Source organism: Nipponia nippon, unplaced genomic scaffold (assembly GCF_047370975.1).
Source record: "Nipponia nippon isolate SJK-2023a ecotype South Korea unplaced genomic scaffold, ASM4737097v1 scaffold_9, whole genome shotgun sequence".
NCBI lineage: Eukaryota > Metazoa > Chordata > Aves > Pelecaniformes > Threskiornithidae > Nipponia > Nipponia nippon.
In genome coordinates, this window is record NW_028262413.1 from 42,250,714 (window position 1) to 42,277,960 (window position 27,247).

Here is a 27,247-nt window from a genome sequence, read left to right on the forward strand (position 1 = left end):
GTATGCGGCACTGTACCAGACTGAATGAATCTGTGTCCTCTGATCTTGGAAAACGGCATCTCTGGCTGATGCTCAGAGGGGAGGTCTTGAAATCCCAGGGGTTGTTGGCACAAGGAAGAAATGGCAAACACTACATCAGAGGCATTAAAAGGACTGGAAATGCAACAGTGGTCCTCTGCTGCCGTCAGGCGAGAGATGGGAAGGAGGAGTGGGGAGTTTTGCAGGGAAGAGCCTTTCAAACAGTGAGGCTGGCATGGAGGAGGTCCAATGGGAAGGAAACAGCTGAACTTCTCTTCCTGACTGCATCATTGCTTAGAAAAGCAGCAAGCTGTCTGTGTTGACATGAAATGTCAGTTAGAAATGGGACTCACCATTTTCTCATTTAAAGTATGTGGGATGGGAAGGGATACCCCCAAGACTGAGGTTAAAGTGAGAGGGAGGCAGTCTTGGCAGCCTTATCCTCAAATGAATGTGTTACGTCTGTGCTGAACTCCGTGCACAGCTTAAAAAATAAATAAATAAAAAAAGGAAGGCGGTGTTGCACCAACCTCCAAACTGACAAATGCCGAAATTCAGATTTTTCAGGCTCTGAGATTTGGCCTGTATGTGTGAATAGCTCATTGTGCGCTCAGCTGTATGATCTGTTGGGTTTTTTCCTGGTGTATTCTAGCGTACAAGAAGAATGAGAAGCACTGGCTGTTACGGAAATCAAGTGATGGAGATAAAAACGTACAAGACCCTGCGAAGGGGCTCGTGTCCCCATTTAACAAACACAGGTTGTGCTCGCAGGTGGGTTAGACAGCTTGCCCGAGCAGGGGAGAGAGCAATGGGAAGGACATTGTGCAGTTGCCTGATGTATCCCTATACTCCTATGTAGGATCAAAACCACCCAGTGTTAAATGAGAAAATGGTCAGCAAACTCGGAGGAGAATTACCATCCTGTAGAGAGGAAAAAGTGCCCTGGAAGTGCATTTCCATACTGACCTACTGTGGGCACAATTCCTGGGAAATAACGCAAGGAAATCTGGCTGTCTTTAGTTAAAGCGGCACTGCAGATTTGGTAAAACAGGTGTTTGTGTTTAACAGCTGGGAGGAGATGAACGCAGCTTGAAGGCATGCGACTTAAAGCATTTAAAAGAGTGTACTTGGCATTTGAGTGTACTTTTTTTTCCTTTCAAGGTTTCTTTGGTGGCTGCTTCCCAAAGTAATTAGCATGGAGGAAATTTGCTTGAAAGGTGGAAATCGCTAGTTCAAGCCCACAGCTACGGCTGGCGTATTTGCACCGTATGTTGAAAGTGTAGAATCTGTGTCTCATGGGCTCGTGCATCAGGGTGTATATAGCCTGCCCTGGATTTGCACGCTAGAGTTAGGTACGTTCTTACACCCGCTTCTTAAAATGAGTTGGCTTCTTCTGATGTGATAACAAGCAAATTTCAGGGACAAGAATGTGAGCCAGCAGGGTAGGTGGAGCAAGTGACTCGTCCTTACATTTCAGACGTTGCTCAGCATTGGCTTTCTGTGATACACCTGACTGGACAGGGCATGGGTTTTGGCTTTTTTTGTTCCTTTGTTTGCTTTTTGCAGAAAGTGACAGAAAACCGGACTATTAAGCTCTTTTTCAAGAGTTTGCCTAACCCAGCTTCAGTCTCTATTCTCTTGCAATGCATGTCCAAACTACCTGTAAATCCTTTGGAGGAAGAGATGTATCTTTTGTGAACGTTAAGTGATATGTATACTTTCAAGAATGCTGCTTTATATAAATAACCACCATGAACATAAGCATTTTGGCAGAGGATAATGGAGACGGCATTGTACAGTGCAGGGAGATCTATTAAATCAGCAGGTGGTGCGTGTGGTTTTGTAGGCAGAGTGTCTGACCAGTATGCTTGCATGGACTGATGCGATTCTGCAGGTTGTTTATATGTAGAGTGTATGTAAATAGTAGGAGACAGGGCGTCAGAGTGATTGCAGCTTAAGTAGGAAAACACTGCTACAACAATACCACTGCGTTCATAATCCTCCATGAGTGTTCACTGCTTTAGTTAAATATGCAGAGACTGATGGAGATTGCTAGTGGATTAGTGTCTCGTATGACTGGTGCCAGGGATTGTTTAGCATAAGCAAATTTCTTCTCCAGCTTCTGATCAGTAAGGGGAGAAATCCAGCAAGCAGTCCCTCTGCTGCCTGGAAGGGCACTGGGATGCTAAGGAGGAAAACTGTTCAGGAGTGGGGAACAGTTTGCTCCCAGAGTCGGCTGATGGGACCAAAGTAATCCCAAGACTTTTGTAGTAGGAGCGTCCCCGTAGTTTACCTTGCAGAGCTCACAGATTGGCTACTTTAGTTTTTGTTTTGCTTTGCAAATGCAGTTTTGAGGGCTGCGGAGCATTTGTCATTGCGTGATTTGTTTCTCTGCAATCTTGGTGATCCTATTGCAGCAGCTGGGCAAAGCAGTGACGTAAAGGCCAATACAAACAGGGCTCTGGGATGGGTTTTTGGTTGGTTTGGGGGTTTCTCTTTATTTCTGTGCTTATCAGAATGAGAGCACAAGCCAGCTAATGGTGTAGTTTTGAGCTGTCAGAAATGCACCTGGTCATTACGGAAAATTTGGGGCTGGATGCTGAGCTTGTGCTAACCTAATGCAAAAGTCCAATCACTTTTTGTGCCGCTCTGCAAACTTTATGTGTGTGCATCAGGATCCCCTGGGACTGTCAGTTGTTGGTTTAACATTGATCAAATGTAGCCTTGATAGTGCTGGGGACGGGGATTTGCTGATAAATTTAAGGCTTGGTAATAATTGAAAATGCAGGGCAATTCACCAGGCACCTTCAAGTCCTAGCAACCTCTTTAGGGATTAACATCTGAATGCTAAATATAGGCCAGAACAAAGAACTGTGCTGTGAAGAACCAGCTTTAGATACAGCCGTTAGGTCTTATTAAACACAGGAGTAAGTAAGTCATTCTGCAGCATTTCCATACAGTGGTGAGTAGCTTGCATTAAAAAAGTAAATTTTCATGAAGCAAGAGCTGATTTTACAGGCTGCAGAAAGTGATTTGGTAAATTAATGGAAAGGTTTGATAGGAGAAGCAGGGAGGAAGCTGACGGGAGATGTCCAAGGCTGCCTGATTTCAAACTAGGTAATAATTTACTTTACTGGCTAAAGGCAGGGCAATCAAATACTGAACCTCTCTATGGGGTTCCTGTCACAAGTGGTCCCATGGAAATGGGAGAAGTCAGGTTCAATCAATGCTTCTGCTTTGCAGGCTTGCTGCTTGCTGGAGCTGTTTCCCCGGCCACCAGCAGCTGCAGGTCTGACAGTGAGAAACAGGACGTCTCAGGACAGCGCTGTCGGTTGTTTTGCCAGGTGTTGCACACGCAAATGCAGGCAACCAGCTGTTGCGGTGGAATCGATGAGAAGAGCTCAGAACCAAAACTCAGATGTTTGTTCCAACTCATTTTGTGTCCCTGGTTACTAAAGCATTGCATAATGCTCATGCATCTTGCAACACTTAACGAGGAGGGACTAGCCGTCATTAAAAGGTGGAAATAATGATAAGATGCAGCGAACCATCCTCGGGAAGGTCATGGCTGAGCAGGGAATTCAATCTCTCACTAACCTCAGGAGTGCCAGGACATCCTTCCCAGTCTCTGGCATCACTTGAGCAACCCTAAATAGATGTCATCATCTGAAGAGTCTACTGTTTTTGAGCTCCTGAAGGCTGGAGGCAAAACTAATAAATAATATGTGTGCTACTGTACAGATGGCAGAAACACCCAACCTCTTCCCCTTTCCCCACTTCATACCAATACAGGGCTGGAACCACTTTGATCCCCATCAGAACAAAGACTAAACATTGAAGTGAATTATCCCAAAGTTGCTCCTCATTAATTGACAGCTGCAGGCACTTGGAAACATCTGTCAGGATTGTTTGAACATTCCCTTCGCTTCAGTGGTTGCACTGAGGAAGCAGAACAAATCAAAACACACCGTCGGTCCAACGCTGCCTATTCAAGTTTCCTACAGTCGATCGCAGCGGTGCAAATCAGCAGGAGCAGTAAGGAGCTGGAGGTGGTGATGGGCAGCTGGTTGCGTAGACAAGGAGTCAAACGGCAGGAAAAATGACGTCTTTCCATGGTAAATGAGGAAGGCTGTCTCCAGGAAAGCTGGGAAGGAGAGATCGGGGGCTGAGCGTTGTTGCTGGGCTCTGCAGGAATGCAGGCATCCCTGCGCCCACGTGGAAGCGGGGCGGCTCGTGGGCACGCTGTCTGCCAGGGAGGATGGACAGCGCCGGATGACTCCGGTGGGTTTTGCTGCGGGAAGAAGCCATCTGGCTAGGAAACAGCCTCCCCCTACCCTTACTGTGAGGTTTTTGAGGTTACGTCAACTGACAGAAATCAGAGAAAGCCCGCTGAAGTGACAGGCTCTGCCCACCGGGTGCAAGTACAGAAGCCTTTATCCTAAGTCCTTGAGGGCCAGTACCTTGCATGCAGGAGAATACAGCATCTCCAGTCTGTACCAGTATGCCTCTGATTCCTGCAGGCTGTGCTGGGATGGTGTCTCTTTAAGAGCAGGTCACAGAGCGCATGAATTACCGTATTCCAGTAATCCCTTCGCATTGGACTGCCCCGTCCTCCATGCAGCAAGAAATGTGGGACAAGCAGGGTTTTGAGATTATCTCGTGCTTTGCAAAGCCAGTTCCCTTTGTGCTTTTAGAAGCAGCTCGCTCCTGCAGCAGGCAGGGGGCTGGGGATGACGTGCCCGGCGGGATGCTGTCCTGTGTCTGCAGCAGCATCCCCAGGGCCATGGCAGCGTGTGTGTGTGCTCTGCCCTCCTCTGCGTACCCCATTACCTGCATTTTGTGATGGTCGCTGAACCACCTGGTTGCTGTCATCCTTGACAGAGATGACGTTTTGCTCCCTGATCCATTTCTCCGTGGGGTTGTAGTTACTTGATGCAATGATAACGCTAGCTTTGCAGCGGAGAGTTTCCCACATCTTCCAGACTTATCAGCTTTTTGCCCACCAAAGCTGTCCCTTGGGGTGGTGCAACAGGGAAGAGGTATTGCTTTGACCATACGCTTTGCTGAAGGTGTGCTGCTCCTTAGGAGCTCTGTGCACAACCTCCTACACTCTAATTTCATGGAAATGCCAGGGCAGGAGCAGCCTGGCTCAAGGGGACCATAGCCCAGCAGTTAAGTGACATCTCCATAGCTAAATAAAACAGGATCCTTTGCAACAGCAGGGGTTTGCCCATGGTTAGAAAACGCTGTGCAATTCACTACTGACGGTCTGTATTCAACTGCTTCACTCTAAGAGCAGTGAAGATGCTTTGGGCATTCAGGCCCTGGCTTTATGGATCATTTTGGAAGTGTCGCTGCTTTGCCAGAGTTTCACGGCATGTTGCAAAGGTTATTTAACTGTGTGGAGCTCAAGCACATCTGGTTCAGCTGCCTGCAAACCCGTGGAGGAGCAGACCGGAGCAATGCAGTGTGTGCATGTGCACCTTGGACCCTGTCCTTCCTAGAAGGGTGACTGAGGTTGCTGTGGAAATAGTAAGCAGTACTTTGCAGAAGTGCCTGGATGACTCAAGCAAACTTCAAATGTGATTGCAAGTCCCTGGAGGCAATTCTCAATTTCCAGGGCTGTATTGGCAGAGGGTTGCTTTGCATGGGGGCTTTCTGTCTATCTGAACTTTTCCAAAGTGCATCACGAACAAATCTCCTTCCTCTCAGCATCAATTAAGTCCTCACTTTGGGAACAGTTGGAGCATGACTTCTCTTGGGACTGGTAGCAGGACTGTTTGGAAGAAGTAAGTGGGCAGGGGCCACAGGGACTATAATTCAGCTCCATACCCAGCTCCATCCTCCAGCTGGGAACACTGGGGAAACACTGATGTTTCTCAGTGTAACCTTGCATCCTTTTCCCTCTCTCCCAGCTCTCCAAAGTGAGTGCTTCTCAATCACATCTCAGTCTGCCGCTTGGTAAGGTCAGGAAGGCTGGTAACCCTTGGGCTCAGGGTGTGCTTGCACTGGTGACTGGAGCTCAGGAAGGTGTGCTCAAGGTAGGCTTTACACTGGCTAGCACAAATATGAATAGCAGTTCAGTCCTGGCAGCAGGAGGCCGCTGTGGAGCTGCAAGATGGGTCCACAGTGGTAGGTGGATTCTTGGGTACCAAGCTGAGATGCTCGCTGAATCACATATCTCCAAAACCTGAGCTTTAAGGTGAACGTTAAACGTGTGGCACCCAATGCACAGAGCAAGGGCATGAAGAAGGTGGCTGTGCTGGTAACCTGGAAGTGGCACTGACTCTTGGCTGGGAGATTTGATGTTTAGATATTTAGAGTTTGATATTGAGGCAGGCAAGGACGGAAGCCTTCAATGTCTTTATCCCCAAAGTCTTGGTTTAGCACCTTCTCCTGTGTTCCTGGGCCAGTTCCTTTGAAGCCAAAGAGCTTGATTCAGGTATGTTGCTGAAGCAGGCCTTAACTTTATCTAAACACTGAGAGGAGTTAAGTTGGAAATATGTATCCTGCTGTCACACATTATTGCATAGTCTATTATTGGGCAAAATAAATGGCAGGTGCTGGTAATGCTTCATATCAGGACTTAGGAGGAATGTGAGATAGGATAAGATGACAGCTGAACATGACTTTTTAATTTTCTCATTTCTCCACGTTATGGCGTACTTCTGACATTCCTACCAGTATTCACTAAATCCCCTTACAAAGTGCATTAGTTTCTTTATAAAGCAAAACAAAACCCGGACTCCTGACCATTTTGTTTCAGGGTTTTATGTAAAGAAACTAAACCTGCAGGCGGAAGAGAACAGATGTAGGAAACACCGTATCGGCAGGCGATTGGGAAGTAGAAATGGGGCCATGATGGGACACGTGTGTAAGAGGAATGGCTCCTGCTCTGATAGCCCCGTGTGCTGTCCCGCCGTGGGAGATGCTGCTTTTCTTCCTCCTGTCTCACCTACCCAGCTCGCCTTTGCCTGGCGCTTGGTGGCAGCTCTCCAAAATAAATTTCCTTGCGTCCTCAGCCCCTGGTGGGGCTGAGGCTTTGAAGCGAAGTGACTTGGTGTTCTTTAGCTGCCCAGGTTTTTTTTTCTCAGGCCATGTCTGTGGGCTGAACCTGCTCTTATTCCCTGGCAAACTCTACCCGAGATGCCTCCTCGCTGCGCCTTGGTGAGGCTGGGAAGCCTTGCTGCATCTCCCTCGATGTCTCATTTCCAGCCAGGAGGGTTTCTGCTGGGAGTTACTGTTCCCAGTTAATTTGTTACAGAGATTGAATTGATGCTTCACCTGTTTCACGCTGCAAACAACACAAGTTTGCTTATGTTTCAGGATCCTGCTGCTGCTGGAAAGCAACTTGGATCGCCAAGGGGCAGCTCTTTATTACTGAAATGCTGACACCCTTTATCCCTGTCTTTGCAGCCTGGGTCTTGTGCACTTTGCATGACTGACTGAGCATCTCTGTGCCACAGTCTCTCCACAGATGCAGTGGTACCTGCTGCTGCTCCTTCCCTTTGCTCTAATGGAAAACTGCATTATCAGTCCTGGGCCTTACTAGTGATAAAATCCCATCACAAAATGTCAGATCTAATACTCCCCTCTGTCCCAATCCTTTCCTCAGCCCCTGGAAAATGTCTGTTAGTTGACAGGACAAAGTAGGATTTGGCAAATTGTTCCATTTGAAAAGATGGGGAGGAAAATAGTTCTGATTTCTCAGTCCAGCCTGGCTTGCTTCTCCCCCCCGCCGCCTTTTTGGGAGGCGAGGAGACTGGTGAAGGGGATAGAGCAGGAAAGCTGAAAATGATTAGCTGTTTGCAAAATAAAATGTAATTGTGCTTTAAAAGGACCCAAACAGAAATGAAGTATTTGTGAGTTATCAAACAAAATGTTTGAATTGTCCCAAAGCAGGGTCATTTTGTTTTTTAATTCGCATCTCTTGAGTATTTCTAAGAATTGCCATAATTTGGTAAGAATTAAAAATAAAAATACCGCTAAATTGCACAAAGGAGAAACGTTTTTTATCCTTATTTCCACTGGTCTGTGTAGTGCTGACTACACTGGGGACATGCCCTGTTCCTCCTTGAAACGTTGGATGCAGGACCAAGCACAGACCCCTTTGAAGAGGCACAGCCAACCCTGCAGAGCAAGCAGCGTTTGTTTCCAGGGTAGTATCCTCGAGGAGGATATTTATTAATGTGCTGCTCTGAGTGATAGAAATAAATTTTAAGCTGAGGATGAAAGGGAAGAGGTTGCAGTATCCTATAGTGATCCACCAGTTTTGTTGCTGTCAATGAGAGTTTTGCAAGAGGTTGATGAAGCCAGGATTAGACCTTTGATCTGTTTGCTCCTGGTATTAGTGCCCTCTGGCTCTATCAAATCAGGCTGATCTAAAAGTTAGAGGGAAACATGGGAAAAGACCTAGCAAGTGGTGTCAAAGCTAGCCACAAGTTTAGCACATCTTTATCCTTAGCAACCCCAGGCCCGGGAAGAGGGGTTGTGCTAGACCTCCTTCTCTGCTAAGCAGCAGCTTCGTAGTTGCATGACTAGGTGGATGATGTAGAAGGTGTTTTCCTAATAACAGGGGCGACTAGCAATCGTGCAGAATTCCTAGAAAGAGGACAGATATCTTAAGCTAATTCTAACTTGGCTGATTTCTCCTTGAACCCTCAATTCCATATAAATGTTCAATCACAGGCACTATCCCAATCGCCTAATAGCCTAATTCTTGTGCCTAGTAGTGTGCTCCGTTCATCCTTGAGCATGGTCCAGGTCTGTGCCTTGGGTTTTTCCAAAGCCTGCTTGATTTGTGAGATAAAGTGTAAAATACTATTACTGCAATGGTAGGATTTTGATGGAGGCTCGAAAAAAGATAACGAAAAGGGCATGGGGTGAGCCAGTTGTTTTCTTGATTTTAGGACAAACTATAGAAAAAGTAAAAACACAATTAACGTGGGGGTTTCTTAAGCTAGCCTAGAGGTGAATAATTTAATATCTTATTGTAAGATCTTAGATACCGGTTTCCCTGTTCAGTGGATGCTCTATCCCACATTGCCCTCTAGCGAGGACGTTGCAGAGCAAATAACGCCTTCCCGCTTGCAGCCGCCAGGATACAAAATGTGGGACTTTAATAACTGGGGGCACGGCTTGTTTCTGAAGTGGCCGTTTGCCATGCGATGCTCATAGCGTGAGGAGGGGCAGCATTCACCTGGCGCAGGTGCCGGGGCACGTACCCGCACTGGCCGCAGCTTTCTTGATGTTTGCTTTTTGTTTGCGCTAACTGCCTCTGTGAGCATCTCCCTGCTGCTGCTGGATTGCTAGCCAGAGGCCCTTGCTCTCTTCTGCTTTGGAAAAAGGGGAAAATATTCCCTGTTTTTTTTTTTTTTTGGTGAAGGATGATCTTTTTCCACGTTCTCTGCCTTACCCTTTGCTCCATGAAACACACTTCAGTTCTGTGGTTTTGCCTGTATACACATGGTCTGACAACCTTGCCTGTCGTTTGGAGAACATCACGGGACAAACTTCTGTCCCTCTTCAACCCAACAGTGGTACATCCAAAGGTGTTGCCTAGGGGGTTAGAACTGGTCCTTGTCCTTCTGCCTGCTTAGCCACGTGAGCCTGCGTCAGTGCCAAATGACAATTTTGATGTTCCCAGTTCTCCAGAGCTGTTAAACACTTACAGAAAATCATCAACCAGCAATAGGTTTAAGAAAAAAAAAAAGAAAAACAAATATCTGCTGCCTGTGGAGAGCAGGTCATGCCTGATTCATCCTGTCCTCAAGGTCTTAAACCAGTTCGACGGTGCCCAGAGCTGCAGAGCTGCCCTGCCCTGAGTTGTGGGTGCCTGGAGTCAGCTGTCTGTTGGTCACGCAGTCCTTTTGCTTGCACGCTCAGGTCCCGTCAGGGCAATGGCACAGCGGTTTAGCAGCCCCCTTGGCTCCTTGGTGCCTTTGGGAACCTGTCGCAGCCCGGGGTGCTTTGGTGCCCACAGCAACCGTCCCTTGGAGGGGGTCATCCCTGCGGATGTGAACCCTTGGGCAGCTCTGGAGGAGCAGGTTTCTCTGCCGCTGCCCTCTGCAGTGCCGGGTACCGGGCTCTGGGCTGAGGATCTGGGACTGGGAAAGAGGAGGTGCTCAGGTCTGCCTGGGTTTTCCTTCCCCTTACTCCTTCTAGGGTAGGGAAGTAAGAGCAGAGCAATGTCCAGAGTCCTGCTTAAAGCCAAGGGCTCCTCATCCAAAACATGGGCTCTGTTTGTCACCGCCCCAGGCACTGCTCCAACTGATATGAGGCCCAGTGTGTCCTTACATGCTTGACCATAACTACACAGAAATTCATAATTAATGTTCAATCATCAGAGATTAACCTGATCTTTGATTGCCAGCTTGTTCTTCAGGGTAATAGCCATGGCCCTTCCTCTGCTAGATGCTGTCTGTTCAAACTCTTTGACTAAAAACTTAACAATTTTAGAACAATTTGTTCTAAAAACTTTGATTTCCTGCATGCAAACAGCCATGGGGCGCAACCTGATTGCGCCTGTGGCAGGTACGTGGGCGCAGACAGCACCCTGCCGTCAGTGTGATCCTCCCAGGGGCTGTAGGACCCCCAGTAACACCATCGCGATTGTGTTTGGGGAGCTGGGGTGGGCTGCGCTGTCACCCAGCCTGCTCCACGTGGCACTTGTGGGATGAATGACAAACACTAATGCCATCTAGTGACCAAAAAAAATGCAACGTGGATATTTTATACAATGCCACTGGAAATTTTACAGCCTCAAGTGGGGCAGGCCTTGGGGCTGGGAAGAAGGGAGATGGTGCTGGGTGTGCTGGGAAAAGAAATCCTTTTTCTCTGCTCTCCCGATCTGGCTCTTCAGTCATTTCACATCCCACAAAGTGCTTCTGCAGGTAACCAGGGATGGGGATCTCCCACGTGAGGCTTTATAGATCCCCAGGGGAGCAAGGCACGGGCTTCCTACGCAGCTCTGTTGACTGAGGAGCACAAATTCCCCAATTTACTGCTGGATTGTGGAGCACAAACCCAATGCCCAGGGACAAGGTGACTGCAGGAGGGGAGGTGGCTTGCTGCACTACTGGTGTGGACATCATGAGCAGAGGCTCTGGGGACTAATTTCAGCTGGCAGCAATGGGCTGCAACGCGGTGCCGTTGCTGCAGCTTTGAGCTTAGCTGAGACGGGACAAGGGATGGCAGCTTCTGCCGCTGTCCTGACAGCAGTGACTCGTTACTGCCGCTCATACGACCTGACACTTTTTTTTCCTCCCACCACCTTTGTTTCTCCCTCTTGCTTCTGTAGGTGATAGCTGTGAAGGCATTAACGCGCTGGGTTTCTGTGTGAGTGGCTGGCTGGAGACACCATTGCTTTGTACCTAGTTATTAATCCAGCCAAGTCACGGTGCCACAAACCTGGAGGAATTAGTTTGCGCTCTGCATTTTAAAAATGAAGGTGAAGTTATTTCTGGCCATACCAGTTTATTCTGCTTGGCTAAGCTGCCATCGGCAGGTACATTTTGTCTTGCACAGGGCTGGTGGTCTCCTGGGAATATTGTACAGCTCTGATCATTTCTCCAACTCCTGAGAAATGTACAGAGAGAGAACTTGGGAATTAAAAGTTTCCAGTTAAGGAACTTGAGGGCTAAGATAGCTGCAATGAAGTGCATTACAAACGCACTGAGATGCCAGGCAGCACCCCCAGAGAGATCTGGAGAGAGATGTGGGAAGTACCTTGCTGCCGAAGGAGAGCGAGCAGAGCACCCAGATGCAAATAAGCTTCTTCATGGGATGTTTGAAGTGCAGCGACACCAAGGCTGGTGCCAGCACAGGCTGGCACATCACTGGCTGAGTGTCCTGAAGTGCTGCCCCCCACACCAGGCACACGGGTCCATCAGCAATGCTCTGCCCCAGAGCGAACAAGCAGGCGGATGCTCTGCTCCGTGCTGCTCAGGCTTGCCCCTCCTTCCTTCAGAAAGCCATTTACAAGGGACCTTGGGGACTTTTTGTTGTTTTTCTATCCCAAATCTGAAGGTACCAAATATGTTCCTATTGTCTAACTTACAAATATTTTCTGTTATCTTTGCTACTTCTTTTTCTGGATTATCCTTGTGTCCCTCTGCCTTTCTGCCCTGGATAATTGAGAGTTGGCGGTGTGCCTGTAGCATTCATGTTTCACGGCCAAAAGGGGAGTGAGAATAAATGTTTCTAAATATTGTATCGAAGCAAATAAGTAATTTACTCATAATAGCTCTTCGCCTGGCATTAGACTGGCAATTTCCTGCAGGTTTTGCAGGAGGAGGAAGCAGTTGTGAGAGGCTGGAAGAGCCGTGCACCTTGGGGAATATTTGCCGTGTGGGTACGATGGGGAGAAGAACTTCACAGATTTTGAAGACTGCTCCTACTTCTCTAAAGGGACTTTATCCAGCAGTCTGTGACAATGCTGCATTTCATAGATTTGCTGGCCCTAAATTCTGAAAATATCCCTATCTACCAGGAATTTAGCTGGAGGTGGCAAAAGTAAAGACTTCCCTGGGGGGAATAAGGCAGGTTTGTTTTACCTTGTGCTTTTGAGTAAGATATCTTTTAGAGCAGCCAGCCGACCAAAACACAGTATACGTCCACACTGTCTTCTCAGCTCAATAGAAATCCTTCAGCATTATCACGGCTCCATCTATTCTTTTTCCTGAAGAGATATTGAAAAGCAAAAAGCATTTAGGGTGCTCTTTTGCCTGAAGCATTCAACACAGAGACATATCCCTATCTATTTGGCATCAGGGCAATAGCATCTCGCAAGAGACAAACAGAACAACTTGCAATGAATAACCTGAGCCTAATACTAATTTTCTCTTTTCTCTTTCCTTATAGGGATCCTGTTTACGATGCTGGTATTTGGACCAGCCTGTGGATTTATCTTGGGCTCCTTCTGTACCAAAATCTATGTGGATGCTGTATTCATTGACACAAGTAAGGAAAACTGGGTTTGGTTTCAAATCAAATATGCTAATGTTGTATCAGCAGGACAAAAATGTTGACACTCACAAGCAGGAGATTGCTTCTTGTTCCATCTTGAGTGCTTCTTGCATGTATAGGTGTCACTTTTAGGATGTCGCTTTTAGGGTGTCACTTTTGACTGGGATTCAAAAGTTTTCAACTCTGTCCCCATAGATAACAGATTTGTAGTAGCTAAAATTTGTTCCCTTCTATGGGCTTTCTACTATGAGATAATTTTCAGTCCATGTCTTAGAGGACACTAAAATATCACTGTGGCAGGGCACAGCAGCTAGCCATGGACGACATAGTCTTGCCAAGGGAGCTGTGGCCAGAGCACAGGGTGAAATCCAGAGAGCTGCCATCCACAGGACCCGGGAGGACCATCTAGGCTTTCTGATGGAGGCACACCAGTAAGACCCATGCCTGGCACCTCCTGTGAATGACCCTGGTTGGATGAACAGGTTCAGTCCCACAGCATTATTGCTTTTTCCCAAAGCAGTGCTAATTATTGCTCGCCTTGACTCTGCACTTGGGTTAAAGCAAATTGTTTGCAAATTGTCTTTTTGTTCATTAAAAAAAAAAATCTGCAAATTCTTTTATTGCTACCTGCACTTCGTGCTCTTTGCCATTAGAGGGCAATGTGTGACAGGCTGTTCTCCACTGCTCCCCAAGCCCTTTGGCTGTAGACTGCAAACCTGATGCTTCATTCTTTTCCCTTAGTTGTTCAGGTGCTTTTTCTACATTTCTCAGCTCCATCTGATCCCACGGGCTCTTATCCTGCCGCAGGTGTGTTGTCCCCTTTGAGGATGTGTTCCAGTTCTATGATGTTGCAAATACATCTTCACAGGATGCGTTTGGATGGAGTTGAACCTTGCAGGACTCAGAACAGAATTGTGCAAATCTGGAAAAGTGCTGCTGCCTTTTCTTGGTCTCACATGCACATGGCAGCTGAAGAAATATAAATAATATCAAACGAGCAGGAAAGAAGTATCTTTTTTGATGGTTGAGACTATTAGCTGCGGCTTGGTCAAACACCACATGGCCCCTTTTCATTTCTTGGCTTTAGCAAAGATATGCCAAAGACTCACTTGGTCCTGTAGACAGAGGAGCTTGTTTGAACCCTGTTACGTATTTGACCATTAAGTATAATTTACTCTAAAATATGAATGTGCAGAAGAAGATCTTTCTTTCCTCAGTAGGTGAAGCTGTGGAACTCCTCACTGTAGGGTGTTAAAAGTCTACAAATGGATTCAAAAGCAATTGGACAAATTTATAGAGGAAAAAATGAACATGACACCAAATCTAGCTTAGAAAGCCCCTGAGCCACAAATCGCAAGAATCATCAGGTATATGTTGACTTTATTCTTGTGGGCTTTCTGGGCATCTGCAGCTGGTTACCATCAGAGGCAAGATACTGGCCTAGCTAAAAAGTTAACTTGATGTGATCTGGCCATTTTAAACACAAGACATTGCTTCGCATTTACAGCTCAAAAAGCCTGCGACAAATACGGAGCCACGGAGGAGAACGGTGGAGTGTTATCACTGAGCAGTGTGGAGGGGCTGTGGCTCAGCAGGTCATAGGGAGGGTATAGCGCTCTCCAGCTGCAGGTCCAGCTGGCTTTATCTGTGGTCCATCGCTGTCAAATGAAGGCTGGGGCACGCATGGCCTCTGTCTATTTTTGTATGGGAAAGAGTTTCTGCGTTGCAGCTGGCTCTGCCTTGCAGCTCAGGGTGACACAAGGAGACCAAGCTCCAGAGGGTTGAGCCCTGTCCTGCTTCCCGTTTCGGACAGGAGGTGTGGGATGCCAGGGCACGCTGCTCCGCTGCCCACTTGTACTGGACCTATTTTAGGAAGGGGATGCAAAGAAGACCTTGGTTTATGTGGTTCTTCATGTGGTTGTGTTCCCAAGAACCTGAAAAAAATGCACTTCAGGCAGGAGGATAGAAAAGCAGAAGAATCCAATCCCTCCAAAACACTATTTTTCAAACTTTATATATATTTGAGAGCTACGTGTTTTTTTCCCTAAGGAGAAAAGAGTTTCCTTCCATCTCTGCTTGAGAGACAACTTGATTGCCTCACTTGAGACAGATTTTTCAGTGTGGCGGTAACCAGACAGACATTGTGAACAGGGGAGCTTGTTATTCCAGCCACGCAGACCTGGGTCTCCCCTGGGAGTCAGCTCTGGTGCTGGGCACCCTCCTCCAGCTTGCCAAGTGGCTGTGGCAGTGAGGGGGCTGTTAGGAACACAGTTTCTTCTCTCCTGCTGCTTATTTTTATTCCCCCAAACTGACTCCAGAGCCGCCTTTTTCCTTATCTCCACTGAGTGATGGCTTACAGGATACTCTTGCCTTTTACTTTGCTTTTTTTCATTTTCTGATGATTTCTCTACCTTTCTGAGCCCATGTGATGCAGTGGGTGGGCTTCTTTTCCAATATTTAGGATTGTTTCACCCTCCACACAGTCACGGGTGCCCATAAAGCTCAAATGCCCTTCTCTCCTTTGCTGAAAAGGCCTGTGAATTCAAAGCAGGGAGAGCATTGACCTCCTGGGAAAAAAGGGTAGGCTGGGATGGAGATGCAATGTCCTTGTCTGTGCTGCTTCTTCTCCATGCAGGTCTTTGTGCCAGTAGGTATGTCATCTGTGTGTGCACATTTGACACACTGGGATAGTGATGTCCAAAACCTCCGTGCCAACACGGGGGACACTGATTAGGTACTCAACAACTTCTTTGCCTCAGTCTTCATTGGCAACCTCTCTCCTCACACCTCCCGAGTCAATGGACCATTTGACGGGGATCAGGGGGGCAGAGGTCCTCCCACTGTAAGAGAAGATCAAGTTCACGACCACCTGAGAAACCTGAACGTACATAAGTCTATGGGTCCCAATGGGATGCATCCCAGAGTCCTGAGGGAACTGGCTGATGTAGTTGCCAAGCCACACTCTATGATATTTGAAAAGTCATGGCAGTCAGGTGAAGTCCCTGGGGACTGGAAAAAGGGAAATATTGCAGCCATTTTTAAAAAGGGTAAAAAGGAGGACCCTGGGAACTACTGACCTGTCAGCCTCAGCTCTGTGCCTGGGAAGATCATGGAACAGACCCTCCTGCAATCTATGCTAAGGTACATGGAGGACAGGGAGGTGATTCGAGACAGCCAGCACGGCTTCACCAAGGGCAAGTCCTGCCTGACCAACCTAGTGGCCTTCTATGATGGAGTGACGACATCAGCGGACAAGGGAAGAGCTACGGATGTCATAGAATTGTTAAGGCTGGAAAAGATCCTTAAGGTCATTAAGTCCAACCGTTAACCTCACACTGCCAAGTCCACCACTAAACCATGTCCCTAAGCACCATATCTACCCATCTTCTAAATACCTTCAGGGATGGGGAATCAACCACTTCCCTGGGCAGCCTGTTCCAATGCCTGACTACCCTTTCAGTGAAGAAGTTTTTCCTAATATCCAACCTAAACTTCCCCTGGTGCAGCTTGAGGCCGTTTCCTCTCGTCATATCACTTGTTACTTGGGAGAAGAGACTGACCCCCACCTCGCTACAGCCTCCTTTCAGGTAGTTGTAGACAGCAATAAGGTCTCCCCTCAGCCTCCTCTTCTCCAAACTAAACAACCCCAGTTCCCTCAGCCACTCCTTGTAAGATTTGTGCTCTAGACCCTTCACCAGCCTCGTTGCCCTTCTCTGGACACGCTCCAGCACCTCAATGTCCTTCTTGTAGTGAGGAGCCCAAAACTGAACACAGTACTCGAGGTGCAGCCTTACCAGTGCCGAGTATAGGGGCACTGTCACCTCCCTGGTCCTGCTGGCCACAGTATTTCTGATACAAGCCAGGATGCCATTGGCCCTCTTGGCCACCTGAACACACTGCTGGCTCATGTTCATGTCATTTGCCTGGACTTCTGTAAGGCCTTTGACGTGGTCCCCCACAATATCCTTCTCTCTAAATTGGAAGGATACAGATTTGATGGGTGGACTGTTTGGTGGATAGTTAATTGGCTCAACGGTGACATCCAGAGGGTAGTGGTCAGTGGCTCAATGTCCGGATGGAGATTAGTGACAAGTGGTGTCCCTCAGGGGTCTGTACTGGGGCCAGCGCTGTTCAGTATCTTCATCAATGACACAGACAGCGGGATCGAGTGCACCCTCAGCAAGTTTGCAGATAAGACCAAGCTGAGTGGTGCAGTAGGCATGCCTGAGGGACAGGATGCCATCCAGAGGGACCTGGACAAGCTGGAGAAGTGGGCCTGTGTGAACCTCATGAGGTTCAACAAGGGCAAATGCAAGGTCCTGCACCTGGGTTGGGGCAATCCCTGGTATCAGTACAGGCTGGGGGATGAAGGGATTGAGAGCAGCCCTGAGGAGAAGGACTTGGGGGTACTGGTGGATGAAAAGCTGGACATGAGCCAGCAAAGTTCTCTCGCAGCCCAGAAAGCCAACCTTATCCAGGGCTGCATCAAAAGCAGCGTGGTCAGCAGGTCGAGGGAGGGGATTCTGCCCCTCCACTCTGCTCTGGTGAGACCCCACCTGGAGCACTGCATCCAGCTCTGGGGCCCCCAACATAAGAAGGACATGGACCTGTTGGAGCAGGTCCAGAGGAGGGCCACAAAAATTATCAGAGGGATGGAGCACCTCTCCTATGAGGAAAGGCTGAAAGAGCTAGGGTTGTTCAGCCTGGAGAAGAGAAGGCTGCGGGGAGACCTTGTTGCAGTCTTTCAATACTTAAAGCGGGCTTATAAGAAAGATAAGGAGAGACTTTTTAGCAGGGCCTGTAGCAATAGGACAAGGGGTAATGGTTTTAAACTAAAAGAGGGTAGATTCAGACTAGATATAAGGAAGAAATTTTTTACGATGAGGGTGGTGAAACACTGGAACGGGTTGCCCAGAGAGATGGTAGATGCCCGATCCTTGGAAACATTCAAGGCCAGGCTGGATGGGGCTCTGAGCAACCTGATCTAGTTGTAGATGTCCCTGCCAGTTGCAGGGGGGATGGACTAGATGACCTTTAATGGCCCCTTCCATCCCAAAGCATTCTATGATTCTATGATTAGTACATGGCAGCTTCCTAGAGCTGGCAGAGCCAAAGATACTGGAGAGAAGCTCTGATTACAGGGTGTTGCAGCAGCTGGATGTACCATCTAGATAGACAAGGTGATGGGTTGCTTGTCCTAAGGACCTCTTGGATGTGGAGGTCATTAAGCACTGGTGGCTCACGTGGTGTGGGTGCAGGATGCACTGTGAGTCCCCACCTTTTGTGTGGGAGCCCCTCACCCGCCAACAAAGCCCCCAACAACCGTCTTCCAGCCTACAGGATCATTAACACTGTCATCTTGCGCTCCCTGCGGCCGAGCCACTGACACGTGTGTGTGTGTGTGTGTGCCCTTGCAGGTAAGCTGGACATAACCCCGGATGACCCTCGGTGGATCGGTGCATGGTGGGGAGGCTTCCTCCTGTGTGGTGCCTTACTCTTCTTCTCGTCCCTGCCGATGTTCGGGTTCCCGCAGTCCTTGCCCCCACGGCCGGAGCACACCGGGGAGAGCGAGCAGGCCATGCTTCCCGAGAGGGACTACGAGAGACCCAAGCCGAGCAACGGGGTCCTGCGGCATGCGCTGGATGGGGAGAACAGCACGACCTGCTTCCAGCAGCTGCGAGGTGAGACACTGGTTCTTGTCACGTTTTCTGTGAGAGTCAGTAACAGGTTAACAGCTGGTTGGATTTATAATTGGTCTCTGATTTGGGCTATCTACCTCTACCCCCAAAAAAATCCCAAAATCCTCAGTATCCTGAAATTTCAGTCCCTAGCTTCTAATTATCTCTGGCATTGTCCTCATTTTAAAGAGAGACTTTGTTCCACTTGAAAGGTTTGGGTTTTTTTAAAACTACAAAGCTTCAGAAATGCACGATAGTCCTGTGGAGTTGATAAAAAAATGAAGGGGAACACAGTTGCCAAAGCAATTTGTGAACTTCTCTCCAGTCTACTGTCCTGCTCCTCTCTGCATCCCAAAAGAGTGAGCCAGCAAGGGCGGTTAAAAGAAACTGGGAGCTCCTGGCATCTGAGCTGCAGCTTAGTGCAATCCCAGATACAAAGCAATAAGTGCTGGGCACCACCACAGCTCTTAAACTGGGATGGGGAAGAGGTAGATACCAACCCAGAACAGCAGCAAAGTGGCAGGGTAGAGCATGACTTGTAGCAAATTAGAGTAGAAAACCCCACGTCGTGTCCTGCAGTGATGGAAATGGACCTGGCTCTAATTAAGGTCATCTAAGGATCCAGTGTTTTGTGGGAGAGTGTGGGTAGATATCCTTTCTGTAAGGCTGCACTGGAAAATCCTTCATCTAGGAGGGTGTTTCTGTAGCACTGGTGGTTGCTTCCCACTCTCTGTCACTGTGGCAGAGTGGGTTTCATTACTGCCTAATGCATTTTGATAAATGAGGACAAAACCACTTACTCCCTGTGCAGTCTCCTTAATTAGGAGTTGAATGAGGTGCAGGTGGGAAGGAAAAAGAGACTTTGGGGAAAAAAGTGTTTTCTTAAATATAAAAGTGCCTTGAATAGTTGATGTGGTTGTTCATTAAGGGGAGGTCAAAGATGTGAAATTTTGACTTGATGAGAAAATTCAAAAGAAAGGTAAAGGGATAAATTGTTTGAAAATTTGTCAGTAAAATTAATTTCTTCATCCTTTCATCCTTGTTACAAGGATTTTCTTAGGTTTGAGGAATGGGCTTTTCCCATGGTATGTCCATCTGGATAATTCTGTGGCTTTTGTTGTGGACTCTTCAGAGCGCCTGCTGCTGGCCACTGAGTTTTTGGAATGGGCACTGGAAATTTTTGCAGGTTTTCATATAGGGAAGCGAAAGAATACGATATGTCCCTGCTGCACGGAGGGGCAGCAGTTCTGCCTGAGGATGGTGCTGAGCAAGCTGAGTTTCTTGCCTACCGGGAGGCCATGGGAGGCTTGCTAGAGCATCTGTTGCTCATTGAAGTAGAGAAATTAAACTGCCACATCCATAAGCTTCAAAGTATTGATTACATCAGGAGGCACCACAGTCTTCCACATTAGCCTTCTCATTGCAGGTAACCCCATTTCGAATCAGGCGGTATTCCAGAAGTCTCTTTGTAGATGGACTTTGAGATACAATTTACATCACATCAAATAAGACAGGGAATGACCTTTTTAGTTATGCCTTTGAGGCTGTCATAGACAACACGGTGTCGGTAGCTGACATCTCCTTTCAAGTCCCTTGCCACTATTGTCACAGTCGGAACGTGGTCAAGAGTCGTGTTTGCTAAAGTGCCCGCCTGGAGGAGATGTTCAGACACGTACCACAAGGGAAGGCAAACGTGCCTCGCTCATTCCTGATGAGCAGTGTTTAAGGTGATGGGTTGAATCTTGCTGTGTGTATACATTATTTTGCCAGCAGCTGAAATATATATATGCATTCCTATGTGGTGGGATGTAGTATCCTTAGTCTGTTTGTTGATTGTATAAGGTTTCCTTTGGGGAAAGTTAGACTGTTTAGCCTTTTTCCTAGGATAAAAAGGACTGGTAATTCTATACAGAGGTTAAAAAATATATATGTGCATGCATAGTCACGTCTTTTGTCCTATCACGGGCTTTGGGGTTTGCATGTATTTGTGAAGATGAATGGCAGAAGATGTACCTGTGCGTGGGGTTGTGGGTGGAAATGCTCATCGGGGTTTGTGTGGCCATAACTCGCACTCCTTTTTAACAAGTGTTGTCTCTGCAGCTTGGTCCTGGGCAGGTGTGTGCTGGGCATAAGTCCGTTTCTGCATGGAGGTGTGGATTGTCCATCTCTTGTGCGCAGTGTGGGGAGGAAGGGTTGTTTCTCTGGACTGATTGCGTGAACACACTGTGTATCAACAGTGCATCCTTAGAGGCTGAACTGACGCTCCTTTTTGGCTATTGAAAGGTTTTGATTGTTTTTTATTTTATTTTATTTTTTTCAAGCCTTGCAGTGACTGTTGCAAGTGAGTGGACTTGGCAGGAGAGGAAGCAGGGTGGTGTCAGTTGGAGACATGCTCCCAGCTGGGTCACATCTGTCAGCTAGTGACGTGGCATGGCTGGCACGCGGGAGGATGCTCGAGACGCTACAAGATCTGCTGAAAGACAGTGAGACGCAGGGCTGGGTGTCTCCTTGCTTGTCTCTAGCCTTAGCATACAGAAAAGCTAGGACTAATATGAAAAGAACCTACTCAAAGTGTCAAAAAGTCTTTTACATCTCTATTAAGGTCTAAACAGGAGGGAGGGCTCAGCTTTTGGGAAGCCACGGCATCTCTTCCCGTGGGTTATTTTCATGCTTGGAAAAGAAGCATCCTTAAGAGGAGCTTCAAACTTGAAACAAAAGCCATGCTTTTGAACAGCACAAGGTGAAGAGGCAATCAAAGGCAGCAGAGGTGGCGGGCAGCTGCCACAGCAGCTCTGCACAGGGGCATGGTGGCTCAGGCAAGAAAGCTTTGGGACAGTCCTGGGAGGTGCTTACCATTGCTAAACTGGCATATGAATGCTGCATTGCTTTACCTAATTAGTATTTCGGTTAAGCAACACAAATCCATTTGGGAGCACAGGGAAGTGAAGGATTAATAGCAGGGAGAGGATGGATAAATGCTGCCATCGCTCTTTGCTCTCGGCTGGCAGGCTGGCAGGCTTGTTCCAGCCCTGCGCTCTCCGTATGGTCTGCGAAAGTGCTTCAGGCGTGGGCTGCGGCAGCCCTTGCTGTCCTGGGGACAGCTTTGCTTCCCTACCTCTGGTCTGCTTTGGGGACCTCTCTGCTATTCCGGGCCAGAGATGATTCTTGTCTGTGTCAGGGCACCTGTGCCCTCTGCTTGTGTCTGTCCGGCATCTGCCCTCTCACTCGGTGTTAACATGCTGCTTCTAACCCACCACCTGCTCCAGGACCTGCTTGGAAATACTTTGTTAAAATAATTTATTTTTCCATACAGAAATGTCACTTCTACTGAATTGAGCGGCCAGTTCTGATGAAATTTGGTTTCAGAATGCTTCCTTGGCTTTATCTTTAATACCCCTGAAACATTCTGCTCTAAATGCATTTTGTTTTGCAATGGTTTAAACCAGAAATTCATTACATTCTGCCTGTCTGTCTGGTGAGAGAGATTAAAAACCTAAAAGGATTGAAATTGATATGGAATCCTTCAGGTTTGGAGAGAGAAGCTCATTCACAAGGAATTAAAAGAAAACTCACTGTGGAATTAAATGAATTTCAAAACTGCAAATTCCCTAGATTTGGAAACATTTTGATTTCTGTCCAGCTTCATTTCCAAGAGCGTAGGAGAGCTGGGATGTGCAGCTGACAGCTGTCTTGTCTTCTGTTCCGTTCCTTCCTGCTCTGTGTACCAATCTGCTGAATACCTGGAGAGGGAGCTGCTCTGAATCCTGGATTTCTCTCCCCAAAAGTGCTCTCTGGGAGCAGACACGTAGCACTGGACCAGAAGCTCCCAGTTGTGCAGGCGGGTCCTGGGCCGTGGAAAGCCTGTACTCCTTGGTGGGAGTTCATAGGATTGAGCGGGATTAATGGCTAACACGAGTAGTTCTAAACTCATGACTCTAATGAGTGGTAGTGACAACCTTTTGGAGGGGGCTCCATCTGTACCTTCATTCATGGCCAGAGCGATGAGCCTTTGGCCCAGATCTAGACGGGTACCAAGACCTTAATGCCTTTTTGGATTTGGGTCTTGGCTTCCTACCAACTTCTAAAAGGCTTGCTGAGAAATCCTAATCTTAGGTAAGGGGATGGCGGGGGGTCATAAAAGGCCCCACATCAGGTCCTGTCAGTCTCCGAGTTTCCTTTGGCTTGGTGCAGACTTTGTTGGTAGGTTATTCTTGGCTGTTTCAAAGCCAGCATCCTTGTTATCAGAAGCTTTGATTAATTCAGAAAGGCCTTCAGCCTGCACACTTCGGGGCAGAAGCTGAACAGCAGCTGAGGTCAGGCAGAGTGTGTCTGTCTCCGAAAAGATACTGTGCCTTGCCATGACCTCCACAACACGGGTGAGGGAGGTTTATGTTCCCCTCTGAAGTCAAGCAAAGGTGGTTGCTGGAGGCAAGATGATAGACTAGAAGAACCTGCTTTCCATGCATGAGAACGTTACTGTTGCTTCAAGCTTTATCTGTCAAGAAACCTCTTTGACATAGGTGTCATCATTTTCCTTCACATCCTTTGTGATACTAATTTTGCCAAGGGCACATGGACTTCGGCGTATTAAACTCACCTGAGATATCTTCAGCACCTCTTGCCTTACTCCATTTTGTCTTTTATGGGAGCTGCCTCTTTCCAGGAGGTATTTTCTTCTTGCTGCTTGCACTATTTTCTTCATCCCTTATTCCTCAAGCCAGGTGGAGACTGTGCCTTTTGTTTTCTATTCAGATCTGAGGCTTTGCTGCCTACGTTGCTATTAGAAAGTAATATTTTGGCTCAACGCTGCATTTCGCCTTTCCCTCACCACACTGTCCTAGGTGGACTGGGCTGTAAACCTCCATCTAATTTATTACTTTGCTTTCTGTGTTCCTCATCTTTACTGCAAATTGAAAACATGTCTCTGTAGGGTACTCCAACTGGAAAAAGGGGCCTTGGTGATTGTAATGTTCCAAACAATTCATTTCAAGCACCAACGTGATCATTATAGTTTGTCGTTTCTGGAGAGTAGTTAAACCTCATGTAATGAGGTTGCCAATTATCCCTGGTACTCCCTGATGTTTAGTGACAAATCAAAGGTACTTGGTGTACATAAGTGTGTTTGCTTGTCAAGTCCGTGGCCTGTCACCCACAGCTGGCCCCACAGCAGGAGACAGGGAGGATGCTTGATGCCTTGGCACGGGTGTTGCTTGGGGTGTTAAACGGTGGGAAGTCGAGGGATTGGCAGGGGCGTTGGAAAGCTTTGGGACATCCTTCTGGGTCCCTTCCAACCTATGGATGACCCTATGGCCAGCACTGCACGTGGATGGTCTGAAGAGTTGGGTTTTCAGTACTTCAGCAGTGAAAAGAGGCTGAGGTTTCTTGCTCTTCTCAGTGTATCTTGCCATGGTAATGAGAATCACTTTTCTGCTGTCGTTTCTGTAGCATATTGGGTGCATTGGGATAAGGATGTTAAATGAGTTGGTCATCCTATGCATGGGAGGGTGAGTCTTCCTGTGTTGTGTCTGATATAGCTTGTGGGTTCTCCAAGTAGGTTTCTGAGACTCTTCTGAATCCAAAAGGCCTTTCCCTTTTCCCATTTGGTGAATGGGCTTCAACCTCAGATTTATAGCTCCAAAGTGCTGCTACAAAGTGTTCAGCTAACCTTTGGGCCAACAAGGTGCAGGGTAACATTTATCATGACTTTTGCTGGGAACAGCTCCAGTGAAGAAGTGCCATGCTCAGCTGTTGTGTTCCCCAGGGCTTTACTGTCCCCCATCAGACATTTTCCATTCCCCCTTCGTACCCAACACCATATGCCAGGCAGCTGAAAGCACGTCACTCTAGTCTATTGAGAGATTTTTAAACTTCATTGCTGACTTTTAATCTTGTTCCCAGAGGTATTTCACCCCAAGAACTGAGACAGATAAGGCAGCAGCAGGTGTCAAATGTTTCATCTTAACGGGTGGCAGTAGCAAGATGAAAGGATATTCATTTCTATGGGGAGCCTCCTGTTATTTCCCTTAGAAAATGAAAGGGAACGAGCTGGCCCTGGCTGAGGAGATGGTGAAGGCTGCCAGGCATTGCCTGTGTTGCCTCTGCACTCTTTGCACTGGGTTTTGTGTTATACTCTCCAGCTGGTACAGAGCCCTGTTGCAGTAAACGGTGGTCAAACATGCAGTGGAGGACAGGATCTGTCCCAGAAAACTCACACTGGGACACACAAGGAGGAGAAGCAGTCATGAAGTGATGGGACTCGTAGCCCAACACTGTTAGGCAAGGCAGTCATGAGGGCCTCCTCTCTTGTGTGAGATGGTGCAATAACTGCAAAATTTTTGCTGTCCTTCTCTAAGTACGAAGGATGGATTTTGACTTTGGTAATGCATGATGGTTTGGTACCAGCCTTGCCAACTTAAGAAATAAATATCCGTGATCTTTAACTCCCTCCTCCAAAAGACAAGCTGTCACTGTTATTATCTGGTGGATAAAGTTAGAGATAGACCTTTGTGTCTTTGCATTTGAATTGGCACAAAGCTACTTCTCGAGGAATCCGTTAATCTTGAACAAACTGGACTCCAGAGGCACAACAGACATTAATATCTTAAATATGGCTTTCCAAGCTCAGCGCTGCCAATTCCACCTTTGTATTTTCCCTCCTTCTCCTGGCAGATGGGGAAATTCTGTAGGTGGCCATCAAAGAACTGAAGGAGTCAGCAGGTGGTTTCTGAGATCTATCTACGTCTGAATCCCCCCGCCCCCGTTCCTCCCTCTCAGTATTTTTTTTTCTCCTCCCCCCCACCCCGTTCTATTAAAAAATACTACGCCTCCTGCACCGTCATTATGTTCAGCAAATCCTCAGGAAGCAAGAATTTTGTACAGCATGAAAAAACATTTGTGATATAAAGAGACCAGAAACTGTGGAGTGGCCCCTTCCAAAAAAGGTTGGATCAAACCTAATTATAACCCTTTTTTTTTTTTCCTTCCCAAAGAAAGAACCAAGGGGACCCAAGCAGAGCCTTGACAAAGAGCTGTGCATTTACTTGCTGAGGGCAGTGCAATTAGATTTTGCACCAAAAAAAGCCCTTAGGGAAAACAGAAGCCAACACCAGAGAAATCTGTCATCTGCCAGACCCTGGTACACCATAGGGCATGTGGGGGATGGATTTTCAAAATGCAAATAGGGGGCCATTGAGGCTTCACTGGACTTCAGCGAGGTAATTTTCAAACTTAATGATTTTCACATTTAATTCAGGGAGAAATTAGTCATCAGGTATTGAGACAAAGCAAGGCTCTCTTCTGTACTGGGACGCTCTCCTCTTCAAGCTGTGTTATCTCGGCAATAATTAAAATGTTCGCTGAAGGAGAAAATGTGCTATCTGATTCATTAGCCAGATTTCCCTTTGTAAGGTAACTCGTGTTTGCTTATCCGAAATAGAGATGGACTTGGAAAGAGGACTCTGGACGCTAATGATTTGGGAGGGAGGAGCAAGGGATCACGCAACTAAAGCAAGTGTGTGTGCGTCTTACACAGTGAATAGCTCAGCGTGTCCTCTTCCACCGTTGCAGTCACGAAGGCTGGTAGGGTCTGCATGGAAGGTGTTGCTTCGCTGGTAAAGCTCTGGTTTATGGGAACATGCATGCTAACATGCCTGTCCCAGGCATGAGGTCCTTTATGCCCATGGTGGCCGTGGCCCCAGGCTAAGCATGAGAATTTCAGCTTGCACCCAAATGTGCTGCAAGAATGTGTCCCTCAGCAAGCGAGCCAGTGTTCCGTGGGAATAAGAAAATGAAGTAAATCTGGATGGCAGGAGAAGGAAAGGCCAAGTGTGAGCTGGGTTAGCTTGTGTCTGAAAGCCTGCAAAAATTTGTGCAGTGCTGAGTACAGTACTCATGACAGCTGGCTCAGCATTGTTTGTGGGGAGCAGGTAGGGAAGGGAGAAGGAGAAAGAGTATACTGGACTTCAGCTGACTTCCCTATGGGGGAAACAAGCAATAGTGGAAAATTTCAAAATCATCTGTAAGATGTAAACATAATGACAGGTGACTTCTTTTTGCACCTTCCTGGTATCTGAATCTTTAGATGACACTGTTCTGGTGTTTCACTTTGTTCTGGTGTTGCCACATTTCAACCAGTTCATCTGTGCAGAATAGAAAATTACTCCTCATTTGAAGCGAGTTTGTCCTGCAGGAGAGCAGGAAGGCACCTCCAGCACCTCAAGCAGAGCCTACACAAAAACACCTCTCCCTTTTTCTTCTCTTCTAGTGATCCCCAAAGTAACTAAGCACTTGCTCTCCAATCCCGTCTTCACCTGTATCATCCTGGCGGCCTGCATGGAGATTGCGGTGGTGGCTGGCTTTGCCGCCTTCCTGGGAAAGTACCTGGAGCAGCAGTTCAACCTCACCACCTCATCTGCCAACCAGCTCCTGGGTGAGTAACCACAGGGGCCACCAAATCTCCAGGGTCCAAAGGCATTTAAAAGTGTTCAGCATGGATGGTAACCACAGCCAGGCTCACTGGTTAGGCTGCTCAGAAAGTGGCTTGCCCAATGTCTAGAAATGAGTCCATGAGTGGGAGGGCTGGGCTC

General features: G+C 47.5%; 1 protein-coding gene across 1 annotated transcript in view; it reads left to right on the forward strand.

Moving 5' to 3' along the window:
- SLCO3A1 (solute carrier organic anion transporter family member 3A1) overlaps positions 1–27,247 on the forward strand; it is a 147,019-nt gene that overhangs the window by 99,579 nt on the left and 20,193 nt on the right. Inside the window, exons 3-5 of the mRNA XM_087744664.1 lie at positions 12,880–12,978; positions 18,402–18,665; positions 26,926–27,090. Coding sequence (XP_087600790.1) covers positions 12,880–12,978; positions 18,402–18,665; positions 26,926–27,090 — 528 coding nt within the window. The remainder of the gene's footprint in view (positions 1–12,879; positions 12,979–18,401; positions 18,666–26,925; positions 27,091–27,247) is intronic.